This window comes from Dermacentor andersoni, chromosome 8 (assembly GCF_023375885.2).
Source record: "Dermacentor andersoni chromosome 8, qqDerAnde1_hic_scaffold, whole genome shotgun sequence".
NCBI lineage: Eukaryota > Metazoa > Arthropoda > Arachnida > Ixodida > Ixodidae > Dermacentor > Dermacentor andersoni.
The window spans coordinates 53472644-53489544 of NC_092821.1; the positions used below are offsets into that span (position 1 = coordinate 53472644).

The following is a 16901-nucleotide window of genomic DNA, read 5'->3' on the forward strand; positions in this document are numbered from 1 at the left end:
GCGCCGGCCTCTGCAAGCAATGCATGGTGACCGACAAAGTATTCCGAGTATGCGCACCTCTGTTTTGCGCATTGAAGCTTTATATCATTAAAATAAGCCCACTTTTTTATCCACTGCAGGAAGAAAGCCTCTCCTAGCGATCTCCAATTACCCCGGTCTTCAGCTAGCTGATTTCAAACTTGCGCCTGTGAATTTTTGAATTTCACGAACAAACCTAATTTTTCTGCCATCCTCAACTGCGTTTCCATACCCTTGGAATGCACCCTACATCTGCCCTATGCCCTACATGGCCTGCCCAGCTCCACATTGTTTCTCTTAATGTTAGCTAGAATACTGGCTTTCACCGTTTGCTCTCTGATGCACACTGCTCTTTAGCTCGGTCTTAACGTCACGTATAACATGTTTCGTACCATCGCTACTTGCGTGGTGCTTAGCTTGTTCTCGAGCATCTTTCTTAGCCTCCAAGTTTCCGCCCCATATGTTGGCACCGGTAAAATGCAATGGTTATACACTTTTATTTATAGGAATGTATATCATGACGTAAAATGTATTTTTTTCAGGCCATACAGAATTTATAAATTCGTCTGTGGCAGAGAGAGAGAGAGAGAGGGAGAGATAGATAGATAGATAGATAGATAGATAGATAGATAGATAGATAGATAGATAGATAGATAGATAGATAGATAGATAGATAGATAGATAGATCGATAGATAGAGAGAGAGAGTAATGGACGAGAGGAAAGGCAAGGAGGTTAATAAGGCGCATGTCCGGTTTGTTACCCTCCACTGAAGGAACACTATATAAAAGCGAAAACAGAAAGAGAGAGAGGGGAGGAGAAAGGGCACCAGTTCTGTGCACATTTAAAGGTGCGCACTTAGTTTATAAATTATTGCCATGACCTTTCAACTTGATATACTGTAATAACGCAATTGTGGCTTTTTCGTGCTGTGATTTAGCACGGTACGGCCATGATTCAAGTATCTTAATATCCAAAAATAGTCTAGAATCCAGCCGGTTTAATGCTCTGCGGAGAGGTCCACGATCGACGTCGTGCCGGTGACAAGAAATTTGGCAATAGCTTTTGTTGTCGCATAACAGTCGCATATGGGGATATTCTTCATTCCGATGCGGAACAAGTAGGCCTTTGTAAATGCCACTCAGAGTCTGAGGCGGCACAAAAACGTCGCCCCCGGGCGCGGGACCTTTATGGAATTTATACCTTTCAGGATGGATCAAGTGTATGAGAATGTCATTACGGGAGGTTTAGAGAAGACCTACGCTTAGGCGTCATAGCTTTAGCCAGGAAATGAAAGTTTCTCGCAGCGCTGGTTCTGGATAAGGGGATCGGAACTGGACGGATTCCTACATGGGTGGAGCGGGTGGTCTCGTCGACGACGTCACTACTAGCAAGGGTAGTATGTTCAGGCGACCAATGAAATATAATTTCATGCCGTTTATTGACAGTTTGATGCTGGTCCTTTGTTATCTCACATACCAGCTGCCCATTAGTTCTGGGTGTAGGGCACGATGCAGACTCGTAAGTGCTGCCTTAAAGTCACAAGAGATGACCGATTTCTCAAGTTGCTTTTGCAGGAAGTTATTTAAGTGCACCAGTTAACCTGCATGTGCGCGACCTGCACTGGACTTATCTCACATACCACGTCTGACAACGCACACCTTCGTCCACAGAGTGCGCAGCAGCTCATTCTCAAGTGTAAAAGCACCTGGCCTACTGTCGCACAATGGGATCTGGCGACGACGCCAGCAGCCGGCGCTTACGTCTCGTTTTTATGCCGATTGGTGTTTCATACCACACTTTTCCTAAGGCAAAGAGACATATTGCGCTGTCGGCACCGTTCCCCCTTGAGCTTTACTGTTTTGTTTGGTGAATTTGTTTGGTCTTCGTTGTTTTGCACAGTAACTCCTGCTTCACGCCTTCTAATGCTTCTTGGAAGCAATATCCAGCTAAATCTGGGGCCACTGACAGACGATCAGATTGAAAAACTAATGAAGAACGTAGATATTATTTCGACCTAAGAACAAAACCATCAGCCTCTGTTCAGACAGGTTGCGACCATACACACCAGGGAGACGTAGCTGTAGCAAAAACTTGACTCTTTCAACACGACGCAATTGGCGATGGAAAAAGAGGTAACATCTTTGAACTCAATGAAACCCGAGGTACAGCTGACGTACTCACGTGCTGAAACTATGCGTAAGCAGGTGTCAAATCTTAACGCGTGCCATAAAGACCTAGAAAATTGTAGCAGGTGCAACCTCATTGTGTATGTCAATGGCATGGCTGGCGCGGAAGGTGAACCATGGAATGAGTCCGAATTGAAAATGCGCGAACTTTGTGATGAAGTTACTGCGTGGCAAATCAGCGATAGAAATATAGCGCGCTTACAGCTATGTCTCAAGACATTACTGCAATAGGATGCGACTTCAATCATCCAGGCATGGATTAGAATCAGAGAGAACTGTAGCTCAATTAACGCGCACTCTTCTTTGCATAGTGCGGTTGGTGGCTTTGTAAGTAGCTTGTACTTGACATAGAGCTTGTTGGACCCAACGAGAGTAATCTGTGGGAAATCTTCTTTTCTTGATCTCCTATTCGTAAAGGATTTTAGCATCGTTAAGGAGGCTTACTGTGTACCTGGCATCATCATCATCATCATCATCATCCTGGTTATGCCCACTGCAGGGCAAAGGCCTCTCCCATACTTCTCCAACTACCCCGGTCATGGGCTAATTGTGGCCATATTGTCCCTGCAAACTTCTTAATCTCATCCACCCACCTAAATTTCTGCCGCCCTCTGCTACGCTTTCCTTCCCTTGGAATCCATTCCGTAACTCTTAATGACCATCCGCTATCTTCCCTCCTCATTACGTGTCCTGCCCATGTCCATTTCTTTTTCTTTATTTGAACTAAAATATCATTAACTCGCGTTTGTTCCCTCACCCAATCTGCTCTTTTCTTATCCCTTAACGTTACACCTATCATTCTTCTTTCCATATCTCGTTGCGTCGTCCTAAATTTAAGTAGAACCCTTTTCGTAAGCCTCCAGGTTTCTGCCCCGTACGTGAGTACTGGTAAGACACAGCTGTTATAAACTTTTCTCTTGAGGGATTATGGCAACCTGCTGTTCATGATCTGAGAATGCCTGCCAAACGCACCCCAGCCCATTCTTATTCTTCTGATTATTTCAGTCTCATGATCCGGATCCGCAGTCACTACCTGTCCTAAGTAGATGTATTCCCTTACCACTTCCAGTGCCTCACTACCTATTGTAAACTGCTGTTCCCTTCCGAGACTGTTAAACATTACTTTAGTTTTCTGCAGATTAATTTTTAGACCCACCCTTCGGCTTTGCCTCTCCAGGTCAGTGAGCATGCATTGCAGTTGGTCCCCTGAGTTACTAAGCAAGGCAATATCATCAGCGAATCGCAAGTTACTAAGGTATTCTCCATTAACTCTTATCCCCAATTCTTCCCAATCCAGGTCTCTGAATACCTCCTGTAAACACGCTGTGAATAGCATCGGAGAGATTGTATCTCCCGGCCTGACGCCTTTCTTTATTGGGAATTTGTTGCTTTCTTTATGGAGGACTACGGTGGCTGTGGAGCCGCTATAGATGTCTTTCAGTATTTTTACGTACGGCTCGTCTACACCCTGATTCCGCAATGCCTCCATGACTGCTGAGGTTTCGACTGAATCAAACGCTTTCTCGTAATCAATGAAAGCTATATATAAAGGTTGGTAATATTCCGCACATTTTTCTATCACCTGATCGATAGTGTGAATATGGTCTATTGTTGAGTAACCTTTACGGAATCCTGCCTGGTCCTTTGGTTGACGGAAGTCTAAGGTGTTCCTGATTTTATTTGCAATTACCTTAGTAAATACTTTGTAGGCAACGGACAGTAAACTGATCGGTCTATAATTTTTCAAGTCTTTGGCGTCCCCTTTCTTATGGATTAGGATTATGTTAGCGTTTTTCCAAGATTCCGGTACGCTCGAAGTCATAAGGCATTGCGTATACAGGGTGGCCAGTTTCTCTAGAACAATCTGCCCACCATTCTTCAACAAATCTGCTGTTACCTGATCCTCCCCAGCTGCCTTCCCTCTTTGCATAGTTCCCAATGCTTTCTTTACTTCTTCCGGTGTTACCTGTGGGATTTCGAATTCCTCTAGACTATTCTCTCTTCCATTATCATCGTGGGTGCCACTGGTACTGTATAAATCTCTACAGAACTCCTTAGCCACTTGAACTATCTCATCCATATTAGTAATGATATTGCCGGCTTTGTCTCTTAACGCACACATCTGATTCTTGCCAATTCCTAGTTTCTTCTTCACTGCTTTTAGGCTTCCTCCATTCCTGAGAGCATGTTAAATTCTATCCATATTATACTTCCTTATGTCAGCTGTCCTACGCTTGTTGATTAACTTCGAAAGTTCTGCCAGTTCTATTCCAGCTGTAGGGTTAGAGGCTTTCATACATTGGCGTTTCTTGATCAGATCTTTCGTCTCCTGCGATAGCTTACTGGTATCCTGTCTAACGGAGTTACCACCGACTTCTATTGCACACTCCTTAATGATGCCCACAAGATTGTCGTTCATTGCTTCAACACTAAGGTCCTCTTCCTAAGTTAAAGCCGAATACCTGTTCTGTAGCTTGATCTGGAATTCCTCTATTTTCCCTCTTACCGCTAACTCATTGATCGACTTCTCATGTACCAGTTGCTTCCGTTCCCTCCTCAGGTCTAGGCTAATTCGAGTTCTTACCATCCTATGGTCACTGCAGCGCACCTTGCTGAGCACGTCCACATATTGTATGATGCCAGGGTTAGCGCAGAGTATGAGGTCTATTTCATTTCTAGTCTCGCCGTTCGGGCTCGTTCACGTCCACTTTCGTCTATCTCGCTTGCGGAAGAAGGTGTTCATTATCCGCATATTATTATGTTCCGCAAACTCTACTAATAACTCTCCCCTGCTATTCCTAGTGCCTATGCCATATTCCCCCACAGCCTTGTCTCCGGCCTGCTTCTTGCCTACCTTTGCATTGAAGTCGCCCATCAGTATACTGTATTTTGTTTTGACTTTACCCATCGCCGATTTCACGTCTTCATAGAAGCGTTCGACTTCCTGGTCATCATGACTGGATGTAGGGGCGTAGACCTGTACAGCCTTCATTTTGTACCTCTTATTAAGTTTCACAACAAGACTTGCCCCCCTCTCGTTAATGCTATAGAATTCCTGTATGTTACCAGCTATGTTCTTATTAATCAGGAATCCGACTCCTAGTTCTCGTCTCTCCGCTAAGCCCCGGTAGCACTGGACGTGCCCGCTTTTTAGCACTGTATATGCTTCTTTTGGCCTCCTAACTTCACCGAGCCCTATTATATCCAATTTAATGCCCTCTAATTCCTCCAATAGCACTGCTAGACTCGCCTCACTAGATAACGTTCTAGCGTTAAACGTTGCCAGGTTCATATTCCAATGGCGGCCTGTCCGGAGCCACGGATTCTTAGCACCCTCTGCAGCGTCGCAGGTCTGACCGCCGCCGTGGTCAGTTGCTTCGCAGCTGCTGGGGACTGAGGGCCGGGGTTTGATTGTTGTATTCATATAGGAGGTTGTGGCCAAGTACTGCACCAGGGTGGCCAATCCTGCTCTGGTGAGGGAGTGCATTACCGGTTCTGGTCACCGGGTTCAGGCCACACTCCAGGCCTGTTTATGCAATTTTATCAACACGAGGATTTTTTTTAAGTCGGTGGAAAATTGCGCGGCACCGGCATTCGAACCACGGACCTCTTGCACGCAAGACGGGTGTTCTACCTCTACGCCACCGCTGCACCCAGTTCCAGTTCGATATAATATCTTCAGATGACAAAAGCATTCCTGTAGACTGAGTGCTCTTAGGCTTCTACAAGGCTTACGGTAAATCAGTCTCTTAGATTTAAATCACAAACTTAGATACCTTGGTCCGGGCTTCAGCTGGTTGAACAGTTATCTTGCAGGCCGCAAACAGCTCAGTTTAGTAAACGGTGTGTGTTCTTCATCAGCTCATGTTACATAGGGTGTCCCGCAGGGATCTGTGTTAGGACAATTGATGCTCCTAATATTTATTAATGAGACTCCAGAAGAAATTGACTCGCAAATCAGGCGTTAGGCCGACGACTGCTTCGTTTCCTGCGAAATCAACACTGCCAGAGAATAGAGATTTTTCAGTCAGATTTGAATATAATTTTTATCTGGTGTGATACCTGGAGTATAACTCTGAATATCACCAAATGTAATTACATTCGTTTCACAAGGATAAAGTTAGATAACCTAGTTCATATTCTATTAACAACATTAGACTTCCGCGCGTGAAAGAGACAAAGCACTTTGGTGTGCATTGCACAAGTAATCTTTCAGGGCACGAGCACACCCCCCAGAATGATGAATAAGGGAAATAAAATTATAATATTTTTGGCCTGTGCTCCTCACAGTAGACCTACAAGCATAAAAGAGGTCCTATACACAACATACGTAATACCTATTTTCTTATACGCCTGCGTGCTTTGGGATCCTAATTAGCAAAACATAATCGACTCTAAGGAAAGCATACAGAATTGCGCCGCCAGATTTATGGTCAGTGATTCATGTTGTTTCAACAGCGTCACACTCATTAAGGCAAATTTACAGCTACCTTTTCTATGCCGCCATAGGTGATGCCTTCACGTAAAGTTCTTTCGTAATATTTACCACGAGCACAAACAGCTTGGATTTGACGCGGTACTTGTTGCAGTGAACGAGAGTCTGTAGGACATCTGCTGTTCTTGATCTCCAATTCGTAAATGATCTTAGCCTGGTTAAGGAGACTTACTGTATGCCTTGAATAAAGGACCATAAAATTGTTTGTGGTCAACAAATCAAAATATATATTAGACGCCGCACTACGACTCTTAACGACGAGACCATGGCTTGAAAGTACGAAAAATGCAACCTAGAACCAATTGACTTAAATAACTGTTTTTTCCGCAGACAATTTCTGAATTTAACTTAAGTTGTGAAGTGGTTGTGAGTACTTCATAAAATTCAGTATTCATTCTACAATCGAATTTCATGAATGCAAGAAGTGAAATGCACTGTAAATAGTTTTTCTATTTGATATCCTTTCCTTTTTCTTTTTGTTTTGGTGTAGTGGCTCTGTATCATCGTGTTTCAATGTGCTACGTTTTATTATGGAATATTTTATTGTACATTTTTGTAGCCATGTCTGGCTTCGCATGTCACCGTAAACCGGGTTGTTGCTGAAAAAGAAAACAGACACAACACCTTCTCCCCTGCCGCTATAATGATCTTAAGCGACTGCGGGTTATTGTAATAAATTGTAATAAATAATAAGTGATAAATTTAACAGTACCACGCAGGGCAGCAAGCTCTGCCGCCGTCAATGTTGTCATATGTGGCAGTTTAAATTTTGTTATAGTTTGCGCAGACGCTGGGGACTGAGGGCCGGGGTTTGATTGTGGTAAAGGGGCCCCTTGTACAGCTGGTACTTGAGACTGAACCATCGTATAGATGTGTATTCAGGGCCCGTACGTCTCATTAAATATTATCATTGTCATCTGTTTCACTGCTATATTTGTGATTGGTGTTCTGCTTTACACCTGAAGTATTTAGACGCATCTAAGGCTGTTGGAGGAATCGCGTGGTAAACGAAGGCCTTGCCACTGGTGTATCACCTGACGGATGACGACTTTGACGGATGATTATAATCTCACAAAATGTGGCACGAGGCCTCTGCGTGGGCGAGAACGCCAAGTGGGGAATGGGGACGCGGGAAGGTTGAAGAATACGCGCCTTGAGTCAATTCGCGGCAATCTGTGTGCTTAGAATACACGATCATCGGTGAGCACAATTTACGCGTATGCTAGAGCGCAGCGAGGAAGTCCTAAACACGTGCGCAGTGGTCGGCTCTGTAAGCTCGCCAATTAACGAACATTCGACGTGCACGTACTGGACAACACTGGAAGGCTGTAGCATAGAAATCCCAGAACAGAGCTCTGCGCAACTAAAAGATAGAACGTAAATATGTGCTGCATGTTTTCTCGCAAATGAATCTCAGTACATGGGCAAGCTGCGACAATTTTTTTTTTTCACTTATGCGCAATGAAGGCTCCAGGATGTATTTCAGTCCCCGTGTCTTTCCGTACTTGATAGTGTGTCCAACAATGGAGAATGGGTCACAGGTGCCATTACTTCTCCACCTAAGCCTATCACCCTTATGCCAGATAGTATAGTTCTAGCCATTAACCTGGATTACTCAAGGAGGCAGAGATCTCAAGGAGGCAGAGATTAGATCCACGAGAAATGAAAATGCGCAATAATATAATTAGGAAAAACTAGTAATTACCTTTTTTATTTGCACACTTTACGGCCAATATTGCGATTTATGAATTGCAGCAGGTGAGTGTGCCATAGGCGTATCCATGCGGAAGCCACTTGCAGAATGACCACAGTTTCGAGATTATTCTCGCCCAAGTGTGCGACGAAATGTGTGAGCGTTCCGTTACTTTTGGGCTTCAATACACAAAACGGCGGTGTGTTAAAAATGTAAGTGCAACAATATCGCATTTTTGCCGCAAATTTGAGTCCGCATAGTTTAAAATCTGCGGGATCACTAGAAACCGCAGATGTCGTTTAGTGGATTGGACACCTCGCTCACCTGAAGGAGTTGCTTGGTTCGATACTCACCGCCAGACACCAACTAGTTTTTAAGAAGCGTACGAGCAGCCTCTGACCAGGCGTCCGACGTTTTCGGGGTACGTTGCTAGGGAGAGGTTCGTACAGACCACTATGCTTGCTGTTCAAGAACCACAATGAAATTAATACTACACAAATTTCAAAAAGCTGCTTCCGGTTCCATTCGGGCAATTTCCCATTAGGTGGGTGCTCCATAGCTAGACTAGCACTGCTGTACTTTAAAGTAGCATGGCGATCCCGTGCCAGCAACTTCGGATCGGATCGGAAAACATTTATTGGGCTCTAGAAAAGAGATCTTCGCGGCTTCAGACGGCCTCTTCCATCTTCTGATGGATTCTTCAGTCTGCAATCACAGGGTTGGTGCCCTAGTCCAAGGCTCCACTGAGTATGGCCAACCCGCGAGCTCGCTCTACTAGGCGCTTTTGGCCGTTCAAACTTACGCTGGAAAGCATACTCTCCCACTGTTCCGCACTCGGGTTTTTAATTTTATAGATAGTTGGGGACTCAATATTTTGACAGGCCCATGATATGTGGTACAGATCTGGTTTCTCTCCGCACCATGGGCACTTAGCCTCATATTGCGTCGGGAAAATTTTATTCAGAAGGTTTAGATTCGGGAAAGTACCCGTCTGCAGTTGTCGCCATGCAACAGCATCCTCTCTGCTTAGATCCTTATCCGGGGGTGGGTACTTCAATCTGACCCCTTTATAATAATTTAGGATATCTGAGTAGCCCATGGGTACTGACTCGGGTTCCTCAAGGCTGGATGTGTCGGACGCCCGGTTGGTATGCCCTCGAGCTATCCTATCCGCCTCTTGGTTCCCTGTTATGCCAGTGTGCCCTGGTACCCAGATTATGGTATGCTGAACTTTGTTTCCCGGGTCGCATGAGCAGAGTATGTGGCGTGCTCTGCGCCCAATTCTGCCCTTTGTATAATTACGGCATGCTGCTTGAGAGTCTGTTATTATTGTTAGGGACCTGCCAGATCGATAGCCCTCCAGTGCTGCCAGAGCCACAGCTGCCTCTTCGGCCTCGACTACCGTGCAGTCCTGTAGTGATGCGCTGGTGATCTCCTTGAGGTCCGAATTAACCACCGACGCCACTGCTCTGCTGTTGTGTCTTCCGTCTTTGACGAACGTTGCCGCGTCCGTATACCTTGTGTTGTCCTTGTTCGCCAAGGTTCTCTGCACGTACTCCGCTCTTGCTTCTCTACGCGCCTTGTGCAGGTTCCGGTCCATATTCTTGGGTATCGGTGCGACTCGGAGTGTACTGCGATACTTGTCCGGAATGGCCTCGGTACGCTCGATCTCTTGGATCATGTTGCCGCCGCCATATCTTCGCAGGAGCACCCTTCCCGTGGGTGTCTGCATCAACCTACGTGCCTGAGAGCATAGTAGTGCTTCTCTTAGCTCACTGAAGGTATTGTGCAGTCCCAGGGCCAGCAGTTTCTCGGTCGATGTGCGCTGCGGCAGGTGAAGCGCAGTTTTGTACGCCTTTCGCAGTATGGCGTCCGCTTGTTCTTCTTCTTGCTTGATGCATTTGTGGTAGGGAAGGCTATACACCACTCTGCTAACCACGAGGCTCGTGACTAGCCTAAGTGTGTCGCTCTCCTTCATGCCGTGTCTCTTGCTAGATACTCTGTTGATCATACGGGCTACCTGCATGGTGGCAGTCTTCAGCAGTGTCAGAGTATGATTGCACCGTCGATTGGACTGAAGCCACATCCCCAGGATCCGAATGGTGGTCTTCTCCGGAATGCGTTGTCCCGCGAGGTATACGTTGAGGCTGAGCTCATCGCTTGTAGGGACCGTTCGATTTTGTTTGCCTCGCCACACCCTTAGGAGCTCGGACTTCTCCGTCGAGCAGGTGAGGCCCCTGGCCCTAACGTAGGTTTCTACGCAGGTGGCCGCTTTTTGCAGGCACTCTTCTTTTTCGCTGAGCGATCCCCGGTTCACCCATACCGTGATGTCGTCAGCGTAAATGGCGTGCTGTATGCCTTCAAGTTGTTCGAGTTGTCTTGCTAGCCCGATCATTGCGACGTTGAAGAGGATGGGGGAGATGACCGACCCTTGAGGAGTTCCCTTGTTTGGGGTGCGAAACTTCTCTGATCTGACTGCTCCCAGGCCGATTGTTGCTGTCCGGTTAGAGAGGAAGGCCTTGACGTAGCCATGAATCCTTCTGCCACAGTTCAGGCTGTCCATTCCTGTGAGTATGGCTTCGTGGCTGACATTGTCGAAGGCTCCTTTAATGTCCAGTGCCATGATGACGTGTTCGCTGTTTCGTGGGACGTTGCTGAGCACCTCCTCCTTGTGCTGGAGGAGCACGTCTTGCGTCGATAATTTAGCGCGGAATCCAAACATGCTGGGGGGGGGGGGTACAGCTCGTTGTCCTCCATATAATTTTGTAGCCTCATTGTAACCACCCGCTCGTACAGCTTGCCTAAGCATGACGTGAGAGAGATTGGTCTAAGATTTTCTACTTGCAGTTTTTTGCCAGGTTTTGGAATCATCACTACCTCCGAATGCTTCCACTGCTCGGGTACTGTCTCCTCCGCCCAGTGCTTGTTGAGATAGTCAGTAAGCTCGACTACCAGCTCATCACTGAGGTTGCGAATCAGCGCGTTTTTTATCTTGTCTGCGCCTGCAGCCGTATTCCTAGTGGTATTTCTTATTGCTGCGTATACTTCCTCTTTGGTTATAGGCCTGTCCAGATCCGAATTGTCTTTCCCCTTGTAGCACTCCGTGTAGGCTGCTGGGTTACCGTCCCCGAAGCACTTGTACCTTACTCTTTCTATGAGCTCATACTCTGAGCCCTGAAACTGGTGAACCAGCCTCTGTATGGCCTTGTTGTTCTCCGACTTGGTTTTAGTCGGGTCGAGGAGTGCCTTGAGTATGCTCCACGTTCGGGCGGTACTCAGGGTTCCGCTTAAGGAATTGCTAAATTGCTGCCAATTTGCTGTCGCCAATTGTTCCGCATACTCTTCTGTCTTTTGCGTAATTTCCGCAATCTTCAGTTTTAGCTTCCTATTAAACTTCTGTCTCCTCCACCTTTTGGTCAGGCTCTGTCTTGCCTCCCATAGCCGAAGCAGTCTAGAGTCAACCTCCGGTATTTGCTCTGTGCGGTCAATCTCCTTGGTGTACTCGCTTTGCCTTTCCTTCAGCATATTCCCCCATTCCTCGATTGACAGTATCGCGCCCAGCGGATGTTCATCACAGGCTTGTCTAAAGGCATCCCAATCTGTTATTTTTGCTGTACCTATCCGACGCTTTACGTGAGCCATTCCGATTTGCGTCTTGATGATGTAATGATCACTACCCAGGCTTTCCAGCATATTTTCCCAGACCGCCTGTCTCGCTCTTCTTACGAAGGTGAGGTCAGGGCTGGTGTCCTCCTGGACGCTGTTTCCCATCCTGGTGGGGACCTCTGGGTCCGTTAAGAGTTGGCAGTTTATGTTGTCAGCCGCCTCCTTGACTGTCGTACCCTTTTTATCGGTGGTCTTGTATCCCGAGCTAGGATCCTTGACGTTGAAGTCTCCAACGATTACGAGCGTGTTGTTTTTAGCCAACCTGCTCACACCGTGGAAGAGGTGCGTGAATTTGCCCTTCTTCTGCTTTGGAGGACTGTATACGTTTATAATAAAAGTACTTCCCCCGTTCTTCTTTTTCGGTATAATTTCGGTAATATCATGATCTATATCTGTGTCAGCAATCTTGTCGTGTGCTATGGCGGCAAGGGTGTTGCTGATCAGAATGGCTGTTCGACCAGTGACCTCGTTTGCTTGGCATGTATACCCCTGTAATTTTGGCGTGAAGCCCCAGGTCTCTTGCAGAGCAATGACGTCGGGCGGAATTAACTGCTTGTTGATGAACTGTTGTAATTGTCCTTGTTTTCTTCGGTAGCCTCTGCAATTCCACAGCCAGATTTCAAGTTTTTCGTTTTTGCCTTTTCCTTTATTGGGTCTGGCCATGATTAGTTATCTGAATACAGGCCTAATGTTGGACGTCACTGGTCAAATTTGTCTTTGACCCCTTGTGTTCTTTCTTGTTTACGCATGTTGCGTATGTCTGTGTTTTGCATCTCTATTCGTTGCTCTATTATGTTGAATTTCTGTCTCATCTCTGCCATGAACTTGACAAAGTATTCGGGTGCTTCTGATGCCTGTTCTTGTGGATGCGATGCCCTGTGAGGGGCTCCCGATTGGAGGTCCCTAACTGCTCTCATTAGCTCTTCAATCTTTTTATCCTGCTCCTCTACCTTCTGTCTGAGGACCTTATTTTCTTTTTCTAACTGAGTCTCGTGTGTACTGATGTTATTTCGACTATTGTTACCCGAGTGCGGAACAAGCGTTGGTCCGTGATCGGCTTCGCGAACTGTTCCGTGAACGGCTCCGCGAACTCCCCCTCCGCTCCTGGCTCTGGTTCCGGGATTGGCTCTGGTCGCCCTCTGAGCTGAGCCATCTCTTCCGATGCTGCTGCTGCCCGCTCCGGCTCTTTTGGCGGCTTTGCCGCCCGCCATAGGCCGGCCCGCGAAGCTCCTTGAACTGCTTCAGGCGCTCCTTGCAGTCCCTGGACCCGGTGGCATGGTCGCCTCCACATACCAGGCACTTTGGCTGGCATTGATGTCCTTCCGGCGGGTTCCGTGCTCCGCACTGCCTGCAGGCCTTGGCATCCGGCGTCGGACATACGTCAGATCTGTGGCCTTGCAGTCCGCAGTTGTAGCACACTTGCCTCGTCGGTCGGTATGGGTAGCATTTGTATTCGCCTCCCCACCAGTTGACCATCCTGGGAATGAAGGGTCCGTCGAAGGTAATGAGGGCTGTCTTCGACTTCCCCAGCATTCTGGCCCCCAGTATGGTTACACCCTGGGTGCGCAGTGTCAGGTTTTCCATCAATTCTTCTTCCGTGGTCCCGGCGTCTATCCCGTGGATCACGGCACGCTTGCAATCTTCAGGTGTCGCTACGTAGGTGTTGACTTGAAAGGAGCGTCCTCCGAAACTCAAGCTGGTGATTCCTCGAATTATCTTTGTGGTCTCGTCGCTTGGTGTGCTCGCTATTATGATGTTGGAGCCTAGTCGCAATCTGATGATAAAGTCCTTGCCGCCTCTAATCTTGTTTCCGCAGGCCGCACCGATGGCTTTCGCTACATCGGCTCCTTGTAGTGCCTTCTCCGGCAATCCATCCTTCGGTCTAATAATAATATTCGCGTCATTTTTCGGGAGCAGTGGCGCCCTTTGCCTAGGCCGCTGCGTTGCTCTCCTTCCGATTGAGTTTGGCGCGCTCGCGCTTTCCGCGCAGGCAGCTGCGTCGCTCGTTGTGACGGCACTCGCCGGCGCCATCTTGCCATTGTTTGCCCCTGCCTGGGGCTCTCCGTTCTTCAAAATGGCGGCGTTCCGTAAACCGCGTTTTTGGGCCTTAATTTGGCGCTTGGTCAGGAAGAGGGTCCAATCGTACTCACTCTTCTGATGATTTGTTGGGTCCGCTGCTTCATGAAGCATAAAGGCGCTTTCGTAGTCCTCGATTTCCGCTGCCTCTAGGTCGGAGGTGGCCTCGAGGTGGTCGGCTTCCATTTCTTGAGCTTCGAGCGGATTTTCGGCGACTCCGCTCAGTGTTGATTCAGAATTCGGCAAATTCGTGTGGCGGAGACCGATTTCAGGCTGCGTCGATGCCATGGTGTCGGTCTTTCAGGCCGCAAGCGCCGTCAAAGCGCTGGACCTAACATCAGGCCCAGCGCCTGCGCTCCGCTGGGCCACGCGGGAGGCCTCAAAAGTCCGATAAAAACCCAAAAAACGGGCCTATTGGCTTGAAACCGGTATCCAGGTGGTCGGAAACTTGAGCGGTATCAGACACAACCAGTGGTTGATGGCTCGTTGATGGGTAGCGGTCCGAATCGGTCGAAAAATGCGGAGCCCATGCAACGCACGGCCAGCGTCTCGCGAACTTCTTGCCAGCAACTTTCCATTAGGCGGGTGTCCTTCCAAGAGTCTGTAACTCTAGTAGCTGCCGAGCACCGGGCCCTGAGCGCGCTTGTACCCATTTTACTTAGAGGCACCCGGTGGCAGCACTTGCCTGCGTCCCAGGGCAGATGCGGATGCTCGAATACTTCACCTAAGCTGACATTGAACAAGGGGCGCCCGCAGACATTCGCCGATTTATATAGGGCTCCATTTCGGGATGAAAACCCACGTAAACAAGCGAGAACCGAATCGTGATACATCTCCACCTATTAGAAAAATTGGCAGTGGCTTAGCTCGGCTATGCCAGGATATACGTAGCGAAAGCTAAGGCCCAGCATAGTTAGCCTTGGTTAATCTTGATTGCAAGTCCCGGTTAGTCTGGCTGTCTAGCTATGTTGCGGCGTTTAGCCAGACGTTCGGCGCGCTGTTCGTCTGTTTCCTGGGCGATTTGTTTCCTCTTCATCGCGTTCCGATGTCGATTACACGACTTCTCCTGCTTATCAGAATTCTTGCCGCCCATACTGGCGCCTTAACTGTGGTTGCGGCGCACGCGAGCTCTCCTTTTCAATCCTCCGACATGTTATCAGGCATGCGATGCAGCTGGCGAAGCGAGAGGAGGCAAGCGGAACGACGAGGAACGCGGTGTGACGTCATACGAAACGGCGGTGGCGGTAAGGCGCGGCGCTGCGCAGCGATAGAACACCCGTGGCTCGGTGCTACTAGTGGCGCATGCGCAGTAGTGACTAGGGAGCGAGCGAGAGAGAAATATCCACGGCGAGGCGCGCGTTGTGACGTCATGTGCCTCCTCGGAGCACAGCCACGGCGAAATCGCAAGTTCGCGGCCAGTAAAGCTTTCGCTTTAAAACTGGTGGGTTTCCGGACGCACCGGGATTCTGGGGCAGTACCTCGCGCATACGGCACGAACGCTACAGCATTTTACTACCGTTGCGGTTAAAAAATGCCGCAAGCTGGCGACGACCGACCCTGTCGTCGCCAGGAGCCGCCAGTGTGTACGTGCAACAAAGTTTTTCACACAGTTTCACAACTTTTTCTGTCTTACGGTGTAGCGATTTCCAACAAGGCGCGGTAGCTACCTGGCTGACACGGCTGCCAGTAGAGATAAAGGAACTGTGAACTATCAGGCCCTACAGGAGAACTAAAACCACAGCAAAAAAAGCAGTGGTCTTTAGGTTGATGCGAATGCCGCAGGAGAGAAAATAGAAAAATGTGCAATCAAGCTGTGATGCATTCAGAAAGGAAATCTGTTTTCTTGATTTGCATTCTGCAGAAAAAAAAAGAGCTAAAGTTGGTGCCTTTGGCCATCTCGACTGGGTCTAGTCGGGACTCGTGAAGTTTACGTAAAAGTCGGGACAGCGTTTGTAAATTCGAGACGGTTGGCAACCTAGTTATGACAGGAGTGGAGGGAGTGAACGCTAAACATTGCACGCGTAGAATAGTGGTTTACCTCGATATGCGTTCTCGGAGACCGCCTGCGGGACGCAAGTCTGAGCCGCGCGGAATTCGTGCAGCCCAAAGTCTGAGATCTGAAGCACCCATCGCGAGTCCACCAAGCAGTTCGAGGATCGCAGGTTGCCGTGGGACATCACCTCGCTGTCGTGAATATAGATCATGCCCTGCAAACAGCAAAAACAAAAAGAAAGAAAAGCGATTGCGCTCAGCTTTCATCATACCTTGAACAAGTGTAAAAACACCAGAATACATTTTGTCTCTGTTAAACAGACTTCATTTACATTGTGTGGCGCACCATGGTTGTCACTAGTGAATTTTTTTTTAGTTTCCCTGATATTTTGTTGAGTAAGACGCTATCGAGTAATCAATACGAAGTCAATGTTGTTCTGCTGACTACTGCATCTGTCACAAGTCTTCTAGGTACGAAGATGTGTGCTTATCATAACGAAAGAACGCGTTTTCTTGACGAGACATTATCATTGGGATCACTTTCCTGCCGATATCAAGATGCAACTTCTTAAACTGCGTTTTCTTTTGAATGATGTCTAGAGTGCAATGTACTAGGGTAAACACCCGCAGAGTAAATCTAGAGATTTGTACATTCATATTTTGACTTTTCCGTTCATGCAGTTACATAAATTATTATTTGCATGCTCTGTAAGGGATAAGAAACATTTAGTTTTTCTTCATTTATGTGGTATGGAGGTTCCATATCCTTTTAA

At 47.7% G+C, this 16901-nt stretch overlaps 1 protein-coding gene across 1 annotated transcript in view; it reads right to left on the reverse strand.

Moving 5' to 3' along the window:
* Positions 1-16901, reverse strand: part of LOC126526361 (guanylate cyclase 32E-like) — a 180494-nt gene that overhangs the window by 40649 nt on the left and 122944 nt on the right. Inside the window, exon 15 of the mRNA XM_050174257.3 lies at positions 16175-16343. Coding sequence (XP_050030214.2) covers positions 16175-16343 — 169 coding nt within the window. The remainder of the gene's footprint in view (positions 1-16174; positions 16344-16901) is intronic.